The 19,347-nt window shown below is 44.9% G+C and overlaps 1 protein-coding gene across 2 annotated transcripts in view; it reads left to right on the top strand.

Moving 5' to 3' along the window:
• Positions 1-7,229: 7,229 nt before the first annotated feature.
• The window catches only part of PANK1 (pantothenate kinase 1), a gene marked incomplete at its 5' end in the record, with an annotated part of 65,802 nt that continues 53,684 nt past the window's right edge, over positions 7,230-19,347 (top strand). The window contains one exon of one of the 2 annotated variants that reach the window (XM_084244744.1): positions 7,230-7,521. In XM_084244744.1, coding sequence (XP_084100870.1) covers positions 7,230-7,521 — 292 coding nt within the window. Of the gene's footprint in view, positions 7,522-8,407; positions 8,436-19,347 lie in introns of those variants that run through there. The other variant, XM_084244745.1, reaches the window with a different exon arrangement.

The raw sequence follows: 19,347 nt of genomic DNA, 5'->3' as shown, positions 1-19,347 counted from the left end.
AAAAGCACTTTGAAGGGGTCTTTGTCATCTAGGCAAGGATAGCATAATGCCTTTGGGGAACTGCACTTGTAACTTCATAGGGACATAGGGTGTGAGTGTGAGTGGCAGGAGATAAAGGCTGAGGCAAGTAGAGCAAGAAGGACCTAGATGTGCCCTGCTGAAGAGCTTAGAGGTATTGAGTTATGAAGCATCCATGAAGGAATGGTCTAAAACCTATTAGGTATAAGAATAGGTATAAGAATGCCAGGATAAGCTCTATAAAGGACCATCTTTTTTAAAGTGTAAGATCTAGAGAGAATATAGGTGGAAGGTCTTGCTTTTTTTTTTTTTTTTTTTTCTATATATTTTATCTTGCTGTAGGGGCAGGATAGGCACAGTGCAGTTTATCTATGATCTGAGCAGACTGGGTAAAAAGGAGAGTCTTGGAGCCCTCGGTGGCTTTCTCAGGCTTTTATTGCGCTATACATGTAGTGTGGCAAACAGGCAGGGGTGCCGGGGGTCCATGTGGCCTGGTGGCCAAGGCCCCCCCATCATAGGTGAGAAAGGGTGAGTCTCCCCAAAATATTCAGATAGACCACCCTAAGCTGTGTCACTTTGGCATATGGATTTTTTTTTTTAAAAAAGATTTATTTATTTATGCATACATGAATTGGGGTACAGGCCAGAGGTGTTGGAGGATTCACCAGAGACAGAGTGGGGAACAGAAAAGGCAGATTGACTGAAATACACTGCTGAGGGGAGCAGCAGGAGAGTCAGGAGAGGTCTGCTCTGCCATGTGGTAGCTCCCTGGTGGGGGATCGAACTTGTGCTGCAGTGGCTATGAATAGCTTCATAGGTTGTGTCTTAACCCCTTGCGCCACCATAGAGGCCCTGGCATGTGGATTATTTTGAGCTAAGGTCAATAGAGGTCCTGACGGCTTACAAGAAACTTTTCCTACTCCCTTAACTATCTAGAAGAATGAAAATTGGGGGTAATCTCCAGATTTAGGGTTATCTCCAAAAAGAGTCTGTCTATTGGAGAAACCGATCTATTGGGTAGTCAGAAAAGTCATGACATTTTTTTTTCTGTTTTTCAAGCAAAAGTGCATCATGACTTTCCAACAACCCAATGCATGGCAGGGTAAACATCTAGTTACAGAGCATCTGGTCTTCCTTATATGGGTCAGGTTTTCCTTACGTGAGTCCCCCTCCTCTCTCTTTGAAGCCACAGACACTATCCCATTCCTTAGCTTAGGATATGTATATACTCATTGAGCCATTGGTTTTAGAATCTATGTCAATGTAGATTCTTCACACATATGTAGTTAAACTTATTCTTTTCTCCCACTAGTTGTCTGCTGTTAATTTGACTGCTTCATCAGACTGAGAGGAACCCAGAGGGGGGCATTTCCTTTCCACCTTTATGGTGACAGACTATGTTACTCATTGTTTTTCTAGGCAAGGCCCATCTGCATCATGATCATCCCATTTTTATAAAAAATCAGCGTTACAGTTTTGTCTCTTAAATTTAAAAATCCTCCTCCTGGGCCTCCCCTGGTGGCGCAGCAGTTGAGTGCTGGGCTGCGAAGCTGCCCGCAGCCTCTGCAGCGCCGCCGGTTTGATCCCCGGCCTCCGGTGAGGGTCCCACATGGCATGACAGACCTCTCCTGCCGTGCCCGCTGCTCCCCTCAGCAGTGTATTTCATTGGTCTGCCTGTTCTGTTCTCCACTCTGGGGAATTCTCTCACCCTCCCCTGCTTCTGACTGTACCCAGTGCTTGTATAAATAAATAAATAAATATTAAAAAAAAAATCCTCCTCTCTTCCTCCTCCTCATTATCACCATGCAGATCCCTCTGCTGCAAATCTAGTATTATTAGTGCAGACTTAGAGGTATCCTTGAACCCCTGAAGTTGCATGCTCTGAATTGCTTCTGCTGTCTACTACATAAAGACAAAACACACTCTTAGTGTGAAAGAAATTTAATAGGATTTGTTTGCATAGAGAGAGGAGAGGATAATAATTCCCGAATGAAACACACAGTTACCCATCCCCTCATGGGTAAATGCCCAGCCAGTCAGGGTTGGTCCAAAACAGGGCAGCTGAGGTAGGAAAACTTGCCATAAGTCTAAGGCACCTTCCTATGGCAGGGAACCATGGGAAAGAGGCAGAAAGGGTCCAGCAAGTCTGGGATGAAAGGAGCAAAATCAAAGTAAAAATCAAGGTAACAGCTGCATTGTCAGCCTCCTCGCTTGTCTCATCCAAGTGTCTCTCTGTGTCTCAACTCCATGTGTCTTCTTCCATGTTCCCCAAATCCCTGGTGTAAATCCAAAGCAGAGAAGCAAGCGTGCCCTCCTTCACGTGTCTCTCTGCTCCACCTGTCTCCCTTCCTGTGTGTTCTTCTTCCAAGTCTTCTTTTTTTTTTCCCCAAAGATTTATTTATTTATGCATACAATAACTGGGGTATAGGCCAGAGGTGTGGGGGGTGAGAGAACTCACCAGAGACAGAGTGGGAAACAGAACAGGCAGACTGACTGAAATACATTGCTGAGGGGAGCAGCCGGGAGACAGGAGAGGTCTGCTGCGCCATGTGCTTCAACTCCCTGGCTGGGGATTGAACTCGGGCTGCAGTGGCTGTGGATTGCTTCAGAGTACTGTGTCTTAACATCTTGCGCCACCAGGGAGGCCCCTTTTCTTCCAAGTCATCTATATCTTTTTCTGGTCACTCAGCTCCACCCTTCACTGGTTGGGGGAGGTAATATGGAACTTTCCCTTCCTCTAGTATCATGTGGACCTGGTCCCAGAATCTGCTCTTATAAAGAATCTTCTAGGTTACTAGCAATGTTGTTGTTGTTGTTTTTTTAATCAGGTGGTTACAAAGGCTGTTCATTTGTGCAAAATTCATTGAGCTCTACCCTTAGACTATGATTCCGTATGTATGTTGTTTTCAATAAAAAGTTAAAGGGGACAAACTCCCTAGGATATTTTTATGTATACTGATGTGGAAAAACCACATCATCTCTGTTGACTGAATTGTAAAATTCTCGAGGACAGTGAACCTATATACTTTGTGTTAGTTTGACAGCATCTGTTTTAGTGCCTATAGCATAGACACACACTAAGTAATTGGTAAATATAGGAATGAATGGAGGGGGAGAAGTGACTTGTGGGTTCCTTCTCCCTCACTCTCTTCCAAGTAGTATTTGTTCCATGACCCTCCTGGAGCACATGATAGCTTATTCCTCAGTTATACCTGTGACCTCTCTGCCCCTCCCCCTGCCCCAATAAGTCTGTGAGATGCCACCTGGCTTCCTCCCTACCACATGCCTGGTGTAACTGATCCAGGGCACCAGCCCACAAGGGCAGGACAAATGATGCAGGTGGAGGACGTTCTGTCCCAAGTACCAGTACTTCTGCCCTACCTGGATCTGAGCCACCTGGCTCAGGCCTTCCTCACCATGTCTGGAAATTAAACTGGAGAGAATATGTCCTTAGAGATATTTCATTGCTAATGCTCCTATTTGCACCTTTGATGTAAATTGCTTCCTAAACTACTCAGCTTAAATTATGTGGGAATTTGTAAATTATATATTTGACTATTTATGAATGGGAATGGGGAATTTTTTTTTTTTTTTTTTGCAATTTTACAATTGAAAGTGAGAGAAATCCTGGGCAAAATAACACATAAGTCATTTATGCCATCATAAGCATTTACTAAAAGCGTCCAAGGGATACAATGATGTATTCTGCCTTAATGCTGATTACATATATTTGGGTGGGTGGGGTGGGAGGAGGTGTGAAAAAGATGGACAATCAAATAATAATGTCTAACTTTTTCACAGGACTTATGATATGTGGGATACTTCATATAATGTTCATTTCATCATTGTAATAATTCAGTGATGTCCTATTATTATTCCCATTTGAAGGAAAGGTGCATTGCAGGGTTACAAACTGAGAGTCATGGAAGTCAAAAGTAGGGGCAGAATATATACAGCAAGAACCCCTAATCTAGTTCTATGGGTCAGGAAGGTTTCTCTAAGAGGCTGAAGGGGAGATCTGAAGATTGAGTTGAAAGTGAGTAGACAGAGATCAGGGGGAAGAGAATTTTAGGCAATGGAAACAGTGGCTGCAAAAGATAATCATTTGTTTGAGGAACTGCCAGGCAGCTCTGGAGGGAAGTGCTTGGGATAGAGAGCGAGGCAAGAAAAGCAGGGGCTGGATCACCTAGGTTTTTTTCCCTACATCTTCAAATAGTGTGATAAGGTCAGAGTAGTAGAAGCAGTTAGAAGATTTAGGTTTTAGTCCTAGTTTTGCTCTTAATAACCTCAGTCATCATTCTGTGGCTCAGTTTTTTTATGTGAAAAAATGAGTAAGTTGGTCAGTGCTCTCAAGTGGCCCCAATGGCTTTAAAGATCAGATTCTAGGTGAGGGTCTACTGGAAGGAACTGCCAGTCTGAGGTGCAGGCCCCCCTGTCTTCTGCTGAGTGCATGGAGAGCTGTAAGTACAAATAACAGAGACTCTAACACATGATAAATCACATAATAAACATAGCTGTGATCATGGTATGTTCCCTTTGTTTGAGGTTGATGGGACACTGTAGAAAATTCTCCTACTTGGGAAGGAAGTTGATGGACTATGGGGTGCTTTGGTAGAGGGTGTACTATTATTACACACAAAGGGGGACCCTCTACTTCCAAAATACAAATGATGTTGTAAAACAGCATTACCTTAATTTGAAGAAATCATAAAGTTAAAAAAAATTCCCCTATTCCTCTGGGCTCTTAGGCTACACCAGCAAACAGATTACTATCAGATTAGCAAGAGAAAAAACAAATTTAGTTATTTCCATGTGGAGAATTTACATGGCTGTATATGCTAAAGTAAACGGGACAAGGGTTTATATACTGAACTAAGGAATGAGGCCGGGACCTGGGGCTTTAAGGAGAGAGGAGGGAACTCACATGTGAGTGTGTAGTGCCAGGAAGGCACACAGCTGGTTCTCTCTGTGCCAAGCAGACTGGGTAAAGGAGAGTCCTGGAGCCCTCAGTGGCATTCTCAGGCTTTTATATATATATATATATATATATATATATATATATATGTAGTGTGGCAAACATGTACATAGCAAGCAGGGGTGCCGGGGGCCAGGAGGCCAGGAAGCCTCCAAGCCCCTGGCGAATTTTCACTCTTTACTTGGCCCTTTCCGGTGTTCTCGTTCCTTCTACCTCTGCTTCTCTTGGCAAATATCTCAAATACTGCAGCCATGGCCCACAGAAGCAAACAATACTACTTATAACAATGTAACAAAATGCAGGTGCCCCATCAGTTATGCAATCCTAATGGCAGGAGGGCAGAAAGCCCTGATAAACACTTACCCTAAGGGGGTGACAAATCCTTACCTCGAAATGTTTGCCCTGCCCTAAAATAGGTTTTTTTTTTTTTTTTTTTAAAGATTTATTTATTTATACAAGAACCGGGGTACAGGCCAGATGTGCTGGAAGGTGAACTGAACAGGCAGATTGACTGAAATACACTGCTGAGGGGAGCAGCAGGCAGACAGGAGAGGTCTGCTGTGCAATGTGGGCTTCTCAACGGCCTGACGTGATTGAACCTGCACTGCACAGGGTGTGGACAGCTTCACAGTGCGTGCTCAACGACCTGTGCCACCAAGGAGGCCCCATAAGATAGGTTTCTCTGATGAAAAGTGTTCCACCGCCCCCCCCCCCCCCAATCTGGGCAGTCTTCATTTTTTAAGTTAATGGTAACCTTTTCCTGAGGCCCAGGAGACAGCTACTGATAGCTCCACAAACCAAGGGTACACTATATTGGGAAAAACCTGCTCTGAACATCTTGGCTCAAGCCTATCTGAATGAACATTTTGTCTGAGGCAATCCTACAGAATGAAGGGGGACTGCTAGTAATAGGTATAAGTAGCTATTTAGGGCACTTACTGGGCACCAAGATTATACCAGATACTTTCAGGTAGACTTTTTTGGGACAACTTTTGATTAGATTCAAAGCTGAGGCCTCAAGCATTGCACAACTTTGGGAAGGTCCTCATCACCCAATTGTATCCTGCGTATTGCGCACGCCCAGTCCCGTTCTATTGCCAGGTGTGTTAACTTGAGCAGTGATTTTGTCTGGGTGTGCCTCGGTGGTTGAGTTGGAACTTGAACCCAGCTTTAATCCCAAAGCTAATGGAGTTGATCGCCATTCCATTGCTATCGTCCCTTGTTAAAACACAGGTAACTCCTTATTCTGCAAATTGTGTGACATAGTCTCTTGAAGCCCTTTCTGGGTGAGGAAATGCTTTTTATAACTAGGGACTGCTTCTGTTTACTTAGTCTCGTCCAGCTCGGGTTAATCCTGCCCACAGCTGTGTCCTTCACTGTCCTTACACTGTATTCCCAGGTTTCCTCCCTGCAAAAGATAACTCCAGGGGACCACATGGTGTTTGAGTGTATGCCAGCAAAGAAGTTCATTCCCCTCCCTCCCCAAATTGGCCTACCTTTCTATAAATAATCCTCCCTCCCCTGAGGCCTCTGAATAGTTTCGCCACTTAACCAAACACACACACACACACACACACAGGCACACTCACAAAGGGGCTGGGATTGGTAGAGGAGAGGGCAACGTGAATGACCTTGTAAAGGTAGACAATCCTAGCGACAGGATTAGCAAACCTGAAGCTTGGACAAATATTTATTGTCTTCCTTCCTCCCGGTGCAGCTCCGTGAGGCTCGCTCCTCTCAAACACAACGCCCAGTGCCTTCTGGTCTCGGTCTACTATACAAAGCCTAACCCGCCCATCTCTCCTTTGCAAACCCGGAGAACTGGGGTCCCCAGGTTGAAGCTCGTCGGTGGCGGCGGCGGGCAGGGCTGGGCATGCTCAGTAGCAGGACGGGTCTAGGAAGCGAGGAGGCCGCGCGGCCGGGGGGCCCCGGGGAGGTGGGCTGCCGGGGTCCAGGCCGGGGATCTGCGGGGAGTCCCGACTCCGCGCCCCGGGCGACTGTGCTCCGGCCCGGCGCGGAGGGGCGGGCTCTCCCCGGGCCCGGCGCGGGGGAGGCGGGGGAGCCGGCGGGAGAAGGGGAGGAGCGCTCGGCTCGCCGTCCCCCGGCGGCGGCTCTGCGGCTGCCGAATCGGAAGCCGCAGGGAGGATCCGGGGAAATAAAGACGCCCGGGAATGACCTCCAGCGAGGCCGCCTGAGCCCGCGCCCGCGCCCGCGCGCTGCCCCCGCAGCCCCCGGCATGGGCGACCGCGCTGGGCTGCCGGAGCGCTCGGCCCCGCACCCCCCGGGGGCCCCCGAGGACGCCGGCGCCGCGGCCGTGAACGGGCTGCTGCACAACGGCTTCCACCCGCCGCCGGTCCAGCCTCCACGCCTCTGCGGCCGGGGCCCCGCGGGCGGCGGCGACACGGGGCCCCCGCGCCTCCCGCTCCTGCCGGAGCTCCAGCCGCAGCCCCCGCCCCCTCAGCACGACTCTCCGGCCAAGAAATGCCGGCTGCGGAGGAGGATGGACTCGGGGAGGAAGAATAGGCCGCGTAAGTCCCTCCGGGAGGGGAGCGCGAGCGCGGCCAGGGTGCCGCGCGCGGTCCCTGCGGCCGGGCAGCCGGGGAGCCTGCAGCGCCGGGCGCGCCGCCGTCCGCGGGCTGCACGCGGGGGGCGCCCGGAACCGGTTTTTTTTTTTTTTTTTTGGCCCAGGGGTGCCAAAGATCCCTGCCCGAGCCGGCTCCATGCTCGCTTCCATCTGTAGAATGGGTCGCAGTCTGCAGAATGAGCTGCTCTTTAGGGCAAGGCTCTCTGAGAGGGGAAGGCACTGCCAGCCTCTCCAGTTTGCCAGCGGGAAATTGCACGTGTGGGAATATTTGGTGGGGCCGGGAGCAGGGCAGGAGGGACCGCCGAGCCGCTTTCTCCCTTGTCCTTGGGCCCTTCCTTTCTCTAAGCGGCGCCGACTGCGGCTGGCGCCCCGCGGCCCGCACGCCCTTTGAATCGCGGAGCAGCCGCCAGCACCTTGGGTGTATTGGCGAGCGCGAGGTCTGGAGGCGTGGAGTTTGACAACCCCCCCAAATCACAGCCTATTAAACGCTGTTTCTTCGCAGCCAATGAAAAGACCTGTCGGGAGGGACACACCCACTGATACCATGTGGGCAGGAACTATTTGGACCAATGAGGACTAGAGGGGATTTTTTTTTTTCCTTCTGGGAGTAGGGATGTGGAGTTGAGTTGAGGGTTTCTAATCGTAATGTGCAAATCAGAAAGCTGAAATGCGTTATTTCACAATCTAAAACCTGCATATATATAGATGTATATACTGTTAGTGGCTTACCTGTGGGACGTTCTGGGACGTAAATTTGCAGATCGAGTTTACAACTGGTTTGCTCGTCTGAGCCGAACCTCTCAACTGGTTACTCTTTCTGGGTGTCTTGAATGAAGCTTATACATGGCAAAAAGCAGAGTAAGTAGAATGCATGTTAATGAGTGATTGCAGGCAAACATGCACCTTTTGCATATGGGTTATATACTGTTTGACATAGGGAAATTACTAGGTAATTTGGATTTGTCCGTAAATGCTTTATGTTAGGCAAACAGCTTACTTCTCTGCCCCCACCCCCCCACTCCCCTACCTCCTTCCCCCCCCCCCTCCCCCGCCAATGTTGCTGTTAATCAGTTTAGACTCCTAGCTTTTCTGCATTCAACTTAAAGTGTGGGACTTTGGAAAGCATTTTAACCTGACTCTGGGATGTGTTGATTCTGATAACTTGTGTTTTGTAGCTCTAGTATTTAGGTTGAAAGTTAAGTTTTTGTCAGGAACTTTGAAGCCCCATAGCAGATTTGGCTAGGGCTATGTGGAAGGCATCTAGAATCTCAGTTTGTATTGACTGTACTTCTGTTTTTTGAGACTTGTTTGAAACTGATTGTCTTTATGGTCTTAATATTGATCGCTTATCATTTAGTGACCTGTTTTTCTTATTTTGAAGCCACATTTTAGTTATTTCTCTCATCTCATTAACAATTGTACTAGAGTTTGTAAGGTAAATGAGAAAATATGATGAAAATATAATGAAAGAGGACTGTATTGAGTTTTTGGTTAGTATTGCTAACTTGAATGGTCTATGTTTAATTGAGGGTATTGAAATAATTTTTTTTTAAAATTTTTTTTTAATAGAGGCATGCTTTATTTATTTATTTGTTTGTTTGTTTGTTTTGTTTATACATGCACTGGGTACAGTCAGAAGCGTGGGAGGGTGAGAGAATTCACCAGAGCCAGAGCGGGGAGCAGAGCAGGCAGAAGGACTGAAGTACACTGCTGAGGGGAGCAGCGGGCGGCAGGAGAGGTCTGCGCGCCATATGGGACCCTCCTCTGGGAGCAGCCGGGGATTGAACCGGCGGCGCAGAGGCCGCGGGCAGCTTCGCAACCCAGCGCTCAACCGCTGCGCCACCGGGGAGGCCCCTTGAAATAATTTTTGAGGCATTGAAAATACAGAGAAAAAATAACCTTATGCCCTGTGCCTGTAAACCCACAGGAATTATTATTTTAGAATACAAGAAAATTTAACTGTATCCATGTGTGCTTTGTGTCAGATTGAAGTGATTTGTGTTTTTCGTGAAAACTTAATTTAAATGTAGTGACTGTGAGTCTTATTTTTAAACACTTATTAAAAAGATTCATCAAATTGATTTTTCATTATCTTACCATGTGTTCTTTTCTCAAATTTGAATAAATATTTCTGAAATAAATTTCATGTGTTCTGAGTCACATCAGATGTTAGCTACAAAAATTTCTTATTTAAAACTAGATTTAATATCTTTATATTTGCCTGTTAACATACAGGCGTCTTTTTATTAAAAATAATTGTTCAGTCAGTTGATATTTAAGTAAATATTAGCGTTAAGCTTATCTCTATTATCTCATGATTGAAAGATTTTGTGAGGAATTATTGCAGAGAGTTCTTGGGTACTTTAGAAACAAGTGTATGTCAGCTGTGGAAGCATCAAAGCTGGACAGATGATTAATTCCTGCCTGATTCTTTCTAAACCAGATGATTTTAGGACAGCCAGATATCACTTCTCTTTGGCCCCTCAAATGCGTATGTGGGTGGGTATTTTTTATTTGGTAATATTTTGGGTAGAGTGCACATTAAAACACTAAATGTTTCAAAACTTTGAATAGAATGAAACAAAGATTTTGGTTATTCTAAAATATAAATCTGGCCCCTCATGCAGGGACTGTTCACAGTTTATAATCTGAAAATGAGACCAATGGCATATTGACTTTGCTAAGCCAGGGAAGGAGAATATTGCAGCAGTGGTATGACCGCCACCAAATGACTAGCTCTGATCTTGAAATGCTGGAGTTGGCTAGGTCTCCAAATGTTATTTCTTATATGTTCAAAATTTTGTGATACTTTGAAGAGGACCGTTCTTTCAACATGACTTCTGTGCTAGTCAGCCACTCAGTCACATGCCTTAGCATTTCATTACACTTTCTTTTGGCTTTGTGCTGATTGTTTCCTGTAGGGTATTTGTCTTATTTCCCCCCCCCCCCCCTTAGATTGTTAGATTGGAAGCCTGATGGTAGATGATGAATTCTTTTTCTCAAGTTTCAGGCTTTGAATACATGAATATTTGATTAGTGTCTCAGAAAAGAGGTATAAGCTGACATCAGTTCTTGAGCCACACCCTTCCCCCTCAATTGTACAACAAGTATAATTTTTGACTCCACAAAATATTAACTATTCTTTGGTAACTGGGGGGAGGGGGATTGTTTTCAGGACCTACTCAGATACCAAAATCTGCAGAGGCTCAGGTCCCTGTGGTTGGCCCTCTTTAGCCCATGGTTCACATTTTTGGATTCAATCAGCCCACATTGGAGTTGATGGAATTCATGTATGTGGAACCTGTGGATACTGAGGACCAATTGTATTTATTGGGAAGATTTATGTATGAGTGGAGCTGTGAAGTTCAAACCTATGCTTAAGAGTCAACTGTATTTTGGGCCTCCCCTGGTGGTGCAGCAGTTGATTGCTGGGCTGTGAAGCTGCCGGCAGCCTCTGCAGCGCCAGTTCGATCCCCGTCCCCCCCCCCCCCAAGGATCCCATATGGCATCACAGACCTCTCCTGCAGTGCCTGCGCTCCCCTTAGCAGTGTATTTCGTCAGTCTGCCTGTTCTGTTCCCCGCTCTGGCTCTGGTGAATTCTCTCACCCTCTCACGCTTCTGACTGATAAATAAATAAATCTTTTTTTTTTTTTTAAAGAGTCAACTGTATTTTGAAACTTGGTAATCCTAAAAAGATGCTGGGAGTGCTGAATGTTTTGTAAAGGGTGTCGTCATTTTAACCCCAGAGGGCCTGAGTTTGAATTGCAGTTGAATGATAAGATACCAGTTATTTAACTGCTGTAATTCAGTTTCAGTGTCAGTAAGATGAAGATAATCATACAAACTCATGGGTTGAGTTGAGAATTAAGTGAGGTAGTGTAAAGAACTTAGATTCCTGCTTGACACATTAATTTACTCAATGAACTGGGCCTCCCCGGTGGCGCAGCGGTTGAGCGCTGGGTTGCGAAGCTGCCCGAAGCCTCTGCGGTGCCGGTTCGATCCCCGGCTGCTCCCCGGCCACCGGAGGAGGGTCCCACATGGCGCGCAGACCTCTCCTGCAGCCCGCTGCTCCCCTCAGCAGTATACTTCGGTCCTTCTGCCTGCTCTGCTCCCGGCTCTGGCTCTGGTGAATTCTCTCACCCTCCCGCGCTTCTGACTGTACCCAGTGCATGTATAAACAAAACAAACAAACAAATAAATAAATAAAATAAAACATGCCTCTATTAAAAAAAAAAATTAAAAAAAATTAAAAAAAAAAATTTACTCAATGAACACAACTGTCGTCAGCACAATACATGGTACCATCAGCTGTTAATCCCCAGAACTGGACAAGGCAACTGAACTAGCAGAGGCAACTTCAGACTGACTTTCTTAGCTGAAAAGAAATACAGGCCTAGAATAAGAAAGAGCAAACAGTTTGATAAGCTGTAATAGTCCTACTCTCATTTTTTCCCTCTTTTCCAATAAAAGTATTAGCACAAAAATGTGCCAAAAGCACTAGATAAAAAGTGGTCCTATTACTTAGAAAACAACTGTTTAAAGTGTATTATGCATTTTTCTTTTTAAATAGGTGAAGGGGTTAAAAAAGCCATTTTTTGTCTACTTTTTTTTTATTTTAACATTTATCATTTTTTAGACAATATTTGCTTCTCCCTCTCAGATTGAGTCCCCATAGAATTTCCTTCCCCAAGGCACCCATGCACCATCACCTCAGTCCCCTGAGGTCCCTCCCTTTCACCCCTCTCCCTCCTCCTCCCCTGCAATATGTCTCTGGTTTATAATTGTCTATTTTTGCTTTGTTGTATTTTGTACTGTTATTATTTTTTTTTACACTGATGTCTTATTTGGTTCCCCTATATTCCTGTTATAACGAAACCATCCATCTGATATTTTTCTTTTTCCTTCTGGCTTATTTCACTGAGCATAATTCCTTCTAGCTCCATCCAAGTTGCTGCGAATGGCATGAGTTTGTCTTTTGTGATTGCTGAATAATATTCCATTGTGTATATACACCACATCTTCTTGATCCAGTCATCTATTTTTGGGCATTTGGGTTGTTTCCAGGTTTTACCTATTGTAAATAGTGCTGTAATAAACATAGATGTACAGGTTCTTTTGAATCACTGTTTTTGTTTTTTGGGTAGATCCAGAGTAGTGGAATTGCCGGATCGTATGGTAGCTCCGTATTTAGTAGACTGAGGAAACTCCAGACAGCTTTCCACAGTGGTTGAACCAGTTTGCACTCCCACCAGCAATGTAGGAGAGTTCTTAAAAAAGTCATATTTTAAAGATAATTTTGGATCATACCTGTACTTAACCCCTTCCGCCACCAATGGAGGCCCTCTTAGATAAGATTTTGATAAGTGTATTTAAAATTTTTTGCATAAGCATTTTCTTATGGCATGAAGATAATCATTTTAAAAAAAGATTTATTTATGCATACATGAACTGGGGTACAGGTGAGGGGGGTGAGAGGACTCACCAGAGACAGAGTGGGGAACAGAATAGGCAGATTGACTGAAATACACTGCTGAGGGGAGCAGCGGGCGAGTCAGGAGAGGTTTGCTCTCCCATGTGGAAAGCTCCCTGGCTGGGGATTGAACTTGTGCTGCAGCGGCTGCAGACAGCTTCATAGCTTGTGTCTTAACCCCTTGTGCCACCAGGGAGGCCTTATAACATCATATTAATGATTGTATACATTCCAATATTCTGTTATAATGACATACCATCATTTAGCCTGATTCTCAGTTTTAGGCTGTAGCTGGGGTTTCTATATCATAAGCATGCTGCAGCAACAACTTTGTATATAGCTTTCTACCTAATCCATTTTTTTTTAAAAGATTTACTTATGGGGCCTTCCCTGGCGGCGCAGGTGGTTGAGCACAGTGCTGTGAAGCTGCCCACAACCTCTGCAGTGCCGGTTTGATTCCGGCCAGCCGGCTGTTGAGGATCCCACATGGTGTGGCAGACCTCTCCTGTTGCACCCGCTGCTCCCCTCAGCAGTGTATTTCGTCAGTCTGCTTGTTCTGTTCCCTGCTCTGTCTTTGGTGAATCCTCTCACCCTCCCGTGCATCTGCCCTGTACCCCGGTTCTTGCATAAATCAATCAATCAATCAATCAATCTAAAAAAAAAGATTTATTTATGTCTACAAGAACTGGGGTATAGGCCAGTGGTGTGTGTGTGTGGGGGGGGGTGTGAGAGGACTCACCAGAGACAGAGTGGGGAACAGAACAGGCAGATTGACCGAAATACGCTGCTGAGGGGAGCAGCAGGTGAGACAGAAGTCTGCTGTGCCATGTGGTTAGTTCCCTGGCTGGCCGGGGATCGAACTTGTGCTGCAGTGGCTGCGGATAGCTTCATAGGTTGCATCTTAACTCCTTGTGCCACCTGCGAGGCCCCTAATCCATTATTTTTGATGAAATTGGTGAATACTTTTTGATGAGCAACAAAAATGGTATAAAATAATATACATATATGTTCCCTTTGAAGTCCTAGATCTTTTAGACCCCAAGGACACTATTAGGTGAGCCATATTAGTGGAGAGAGGAGAAAAATGCAAAGGTGATCATTGTCTGTCACTGAACTCAATAACTGCAGAAAGGCAAGACATTTGAGCATCATGAGAAGGCTGGAGGGTGAGTGCTGCCCTCTTCCTTTCTTGTGTGTGGCCACAGGCAGGAATAGAATTGGACCAGTGCCTGCAGCCTCCTGGGGCAAAGTTGTGACTTCTCAAATCATCCAGATAGAACACTAGCAGAAAATGGGTGAGAGTTCATTATGTACATAATACCCTCATGGGTACAAACTGAAACCTAAATCTGTTCACCACTGTGAGAGTACAAGATTCAGTTTTCTAAGTACTGGAATATTTAGCTTTGACTCTTGGACTTTCTACTATCTCTGAATCAGGCTAACTAGGAAAACTGGATTAAAAGCTAAATAGCTAGAATTTTCTGGTTGTGTCTGCATAGGCTGTCAGTATTGATGCATTAAAAAAAAAACACAATCAGGGGCCTCCCCTGGTGGTGCAGGCGGTTGAGTGCAGTGCTGTGAAGCTGTCCATAGCCTCTGTAACGTGGGTTCGATCCCAGCTGGCAGGCGAGGGTCCCACATGGTGCAGCAGACCCCTCCTGTTGCGCCTGCTGCTCCTCTCAGCAGTGTATTTCAGTCAGCCTGCTTGTTCTGTTCCCCACTCTGTCTCTGGTGAATCCTCTCACCCTCCTGCACATCTGGCCTGTACCTTGGTTCTTGTATAAATAAATAAATAAATCTTTAAAAAACAAACCCCTCAAAAAAACAAACAAACAAAAAAAACCCCACAGTCAGTATTTCTGAATGAATAGGAAGCATTGCAAATTTAAGAGTAAAAGACCTAAATGGAAAGCAAGGGCATACTCCAGTATGGCTACCTTCTGTGAGGTGGTCAAATTCCCAAGTTTGTTAGTTAATTTATGAGTTTTGCAATACACATTTGAGTTGAAGATTAAATATCTAAGGTCCAGACGTCTAGCATTTAAGTGGTTAAGTCAGGTAGCTGGATCTGTTTGACGTATGAATACCACTTTCCTCAAAAGGATCAGTAAATAAATTTCAACTTTAATACAAAGCATATTTTGTTTGGTATAGTGACCAAGGATGGGAAGAGTGCTGTTAATTTCTAACATGTGGAACATCTAACAAGTGAATAAAACAAAATCCATCATGGTTAGTGGGAAACAAAAGAATGCTGGTCCTAATTGACAGGCGCTGTGTGTGTGTGTGTGTGTGTGTGTGTGTGTGTGTGAGAGAGAGAGAGAGAGAGAGAGAGAGAGAGAGAGAGAGAGAGAGAGAGAGAGAAATAGCCAGGCTTTTAATAGTATGTGTGTTTGTTTAAATACAGGCCAATTACCAACTACATTAAGCTTGATTTCTATTATATTTAATTACACGTGCTTTAAGACAGTGTTCACCTTGGGATGACAATATTTAGAATCAAATATAGAAACTGTTTCATGTACACAAGGAGGAGTGCAGAATTCTAAGTAGACCTTTTCTCTAGATAGTGCAGCTGTTAAGATTGGTATCTCATTACTTAATTTGTGACATCTTTTAGATGCCTAGAGTTGGCTGATCATGTGTATATGTGTGTGTCTTCTTCTTGGGATTATATTTAAAAGAACAGATGATTCGGAGGGACAAGGGCATGTTATTTTTAGAGGCAGTTACATCAAAATAATGATCTGCGGCCTCTAGTGGATTTCTGTATAATCTGGAATGAGGGTGGAAAACCCATGACTACCTATAGCAGTGTCTTTGATTGACTGAGCAATTAGAGTAGCTATGATTGAGCAACAGCTCCGTGCCCTGTGTTGTTCTATGCGTGTTTTTACAAAAACATATGCTTACTACTCCCACTCTCCATTTCACAGATGGGGAAAGAGAGGTTTAGAAAAGTGAAGTAACCTGCCAGAAGACCCAGAGTTAGTGAATGGTAGGGCCAAAATTCAAACACAAGTCTAACTCCATTGTCGGATAGTTGTCTTTTTTTTGTGCTACAATAAACCTATTATTTATCTTGGTAAAAGTAAGTGTGTTCTGTAAGGCTTTCAGAAAAGATATGTGTATGCCATTCAGTACATCTTTGGCAAAAAACTTATCCATGTGTATGGTAGAGGTAACAGTAGCCAAGATTGATGGGCATTTACTCTAAGCCAGGAAGCACTGTACCTGGATTACCTCATCAGACCCGTGCAGTACCCTGTGAGGTAGATACTGCTATATAGATCGAGTGCTTGTGATCCCCCCCAAAGTTCACATATTGAAATCACAACCGCCGAGGTGATAGTATTAGGAGGTAAGGGCTTTGGGAGGTGATTTGAGATAAATGCCCTTATAAAATAGATCCCAGAAAAGCTCCCTGTCCATTCTCCTAGTGAGGTTACAGCAAAAAGATAGCCATCTAGGAAGTAGGGCATCCCCAGACACTGAATCTGCCAGCAAGTTGATCTGGGACTCCAGAACTGTGAGAAATAAATTTCTATGCTTTATTAGCTACCCAGCTTGCAGTCTTTCTCTTACAGCAGCCCATTCTGAGAAGACAGATACTGTCCTGATCTCCTGCAGCTGAAGACACTTGGGTGTCAAGGACTCATGGGCTCAGGGTAAAACTATCTGAGTTCAGATTTGGACTCTGCTGGGCCAGGGAACGAGACTTAGAATGCTAAGGGATTCCCAGGAAGTATGAAGAGTGTTCTGCAGTGGTAGTGGAACTTCGGAGCCACTAAACCTGGATCCAGATCCTCACTCCACCAGTCACTAATAGTGTAGCTTTGGGTGAGATGCTTAACTTCGCAGAGGCTCACTTTGTTGATTGTCCATCTTATCAGGTGTGAGGACCAAACGTAGGAAATAGACAAAGTGGTCGAGAACAACTGCACTCTGGTATGAGGGTAGTATTCATGTTAGCTATTGCTAATGAAGGGTATAGTATTAATATTATTGCTGTTATGTAGTCACAGAAGCTTTCAAAGCTTCCTGAAATCCAGGACTTTTCATGAACTCTTCTTGCCCTGACTGAGAACTTTTTGGGTGTTGGGTTTCAGCTTTGATATTACTTCCTGAAAGGATGTTTCCCTAATTTCCTCTTCTAGAATTAGGACTCACTGCCACCAGACCTGTCCTCTTTATCTCTTTCATAGATTGCTCCATTGCAACCCCAAATACAACAGTCCCCTGCCTGAGAGTGATGTTGGTGACTTTGTGAACAAGACAGTATAATTAGTTTTACTACTAATCTAGTGTCTGCTCCGTTATATTTTAAAATGGAAATGTCTTCCTTTGATCGTTGCTATTTGATATCTAAGCCCTTGAATGAGGCAGATAACATATAAGAGAGATGAGAAGCTTCAGAAAAGTGAGCACTTTTCCTTCATAAATGCTTCATGAATTAAGTAAAACATCAGAATTCAGAGCAGCTGCCTTCTTTTTAGCCCAGAGCCTTGCAAAGTTCATTCTCGCAAATATGAGATGGATATTTCTGGAGCTTCAGGACTAGCAAGATGAACTCTTGCTATTTGGGCAACGTGGATCGGACTTGAGGGGATAATGCTAAGTGAAATAAGTCAGAAGGAGAAATACTGGATGATTTCACTCACAAATGGGATATAGAGAAAAAAACAGCAACAAAGAAATTGACAAAACTAAAGCAAACCCTAGGAATACAACTTGAAGAATTGAGGCTACGCAAGGGGGAGAGAGGATGGAGGTAGGAACAAAGGGGGGAGGGGTCTGATGGCCCAGGGTAAAGGACGAGGGGTGCTTGGATCATGGGTGGGGTTGTAACATAAATCTGAGGATGTGTGAACCTCTAAATCATATACAGTGTTGTAAAGCAGTATTACCTCAAAAAAGATAAAAAAAGCCAGCATGGGATCCCTCTGGTGTGCTAACCTTGACCCTGTACTAGGTCAGAGACCATAACAGCCTTAGATAGAGGCTCAGGACAGTCCTGACCTGTGTGAGCCTCTGTGAGCTATGCCAGTTCTAGGAACCCCCTGGGCCACTGCACAAACAACTTTCAGCCCAGGCTAGGCAGTTCAGGGGTGAAAAAGACAGGGATGGGCTTAGGTGACTTCAGGCTCCCTATGAGTCAACAATAGGGAGTGACTTTCAGCAGAATGTAGCTGCTCAACAAAGGTTAGCTGTCTGGGCCCTTCCTGGTGGCCTCCCTGGTGGCCCCCCCCCGGGTTAAAGACACAGTGCTATCAAGCCATCTCCAGCCACTGCAGCATGAGTTCGATCTCTAGCTGGCCAGAGAGCTAACTCACGTGGCACAGCAGACCTCTCCTGTCTTTCCCGCCTGCTGCTCCCCTTAGTGTATTTCAGTAGATCTGCCTGTTCTGCCCCCACTCTGTCTCTGGTGAGTCCTCTCACCCTCCCTCATCTCCTGTCTACACTTTAATTCTTGTATGCATAAATAAATAAATCTTTAAAAAAAAATAAATGTTAGGGCCTCCTTGTGGTGCAAAGGGTTAAGACGCAACCTATGAAGCAATCCGCAGCCACTGCAGCACGGGGTCGATACCCCTGCCGGCCAGGGAGCTACCCACATGGCGCAGCAGACCTCTGCTGACTCGCCCGCTGCTCCCCTCAGCAGTGTGTTTCGGTCAGTCTCCCTGTTCTGTTCCCCACTCTGTCTCTGGTGAATCCTCTCACCCTCTACACCTCTGGCCTGTACCCCAGTTCTTACATGCATAAATAAATAAAATCTTTAAAAAAAAATAAATGTTAGCTGTCATTATGGGTGGTAATGTTAGGTTTCCTTCTTTACACTAATTCTAAATATGCCTCCCTGTAAAATCTACTCTGCTGTCCTTGACAATACAGAGTATCTGATCCACCTTCTTCTACATGACAGTTCATTAGATATTTAAAGATTGCTCTTTTCTCTTAACTTTTCTCTAGTTCCTGCCCTCTGAAAAACCAACTCTTGCCGTTCAGACTTCATTACTGGTGTGATTCAGTGCACTGGATGACTGGAAAATTTATTAAAGCATAGATTGCAGAATGCTTCCTTGAGTTGTCACACAGGGGATTAGGACATATTGACCTGGGTGGCCTTGAATGCTGAGCTTTAATAATCCTCATTAATAATAATAATAATAATGCTCCACAGGGAAAAATAAATTTTTATTTCTTTGGGTTAGGCACTGTCATAGGTGCTGGATGTGATACTCATATGCACATGGTTCCAAGTGGAAGGGTAGCCTGAAGCTAGTTGTCTGGCTTTTA

The sequence above is a fragment of the Talpa europaea genome, assembly GCF_964194135.1.
Source record: "Talpa europaea genome assembly, chromosome: 10".
Classification (NCBI taxonomy): Eukaryota; Metazoa; Chordata; class Mammalia; order Eulipotyphla; family Talpidae; genus Talpa; species Talpa europaea.
Note: the sequence above shows the minus strand (reverse complement) of the source record. Positions and strands in the feature narration are given on the sequence as shown.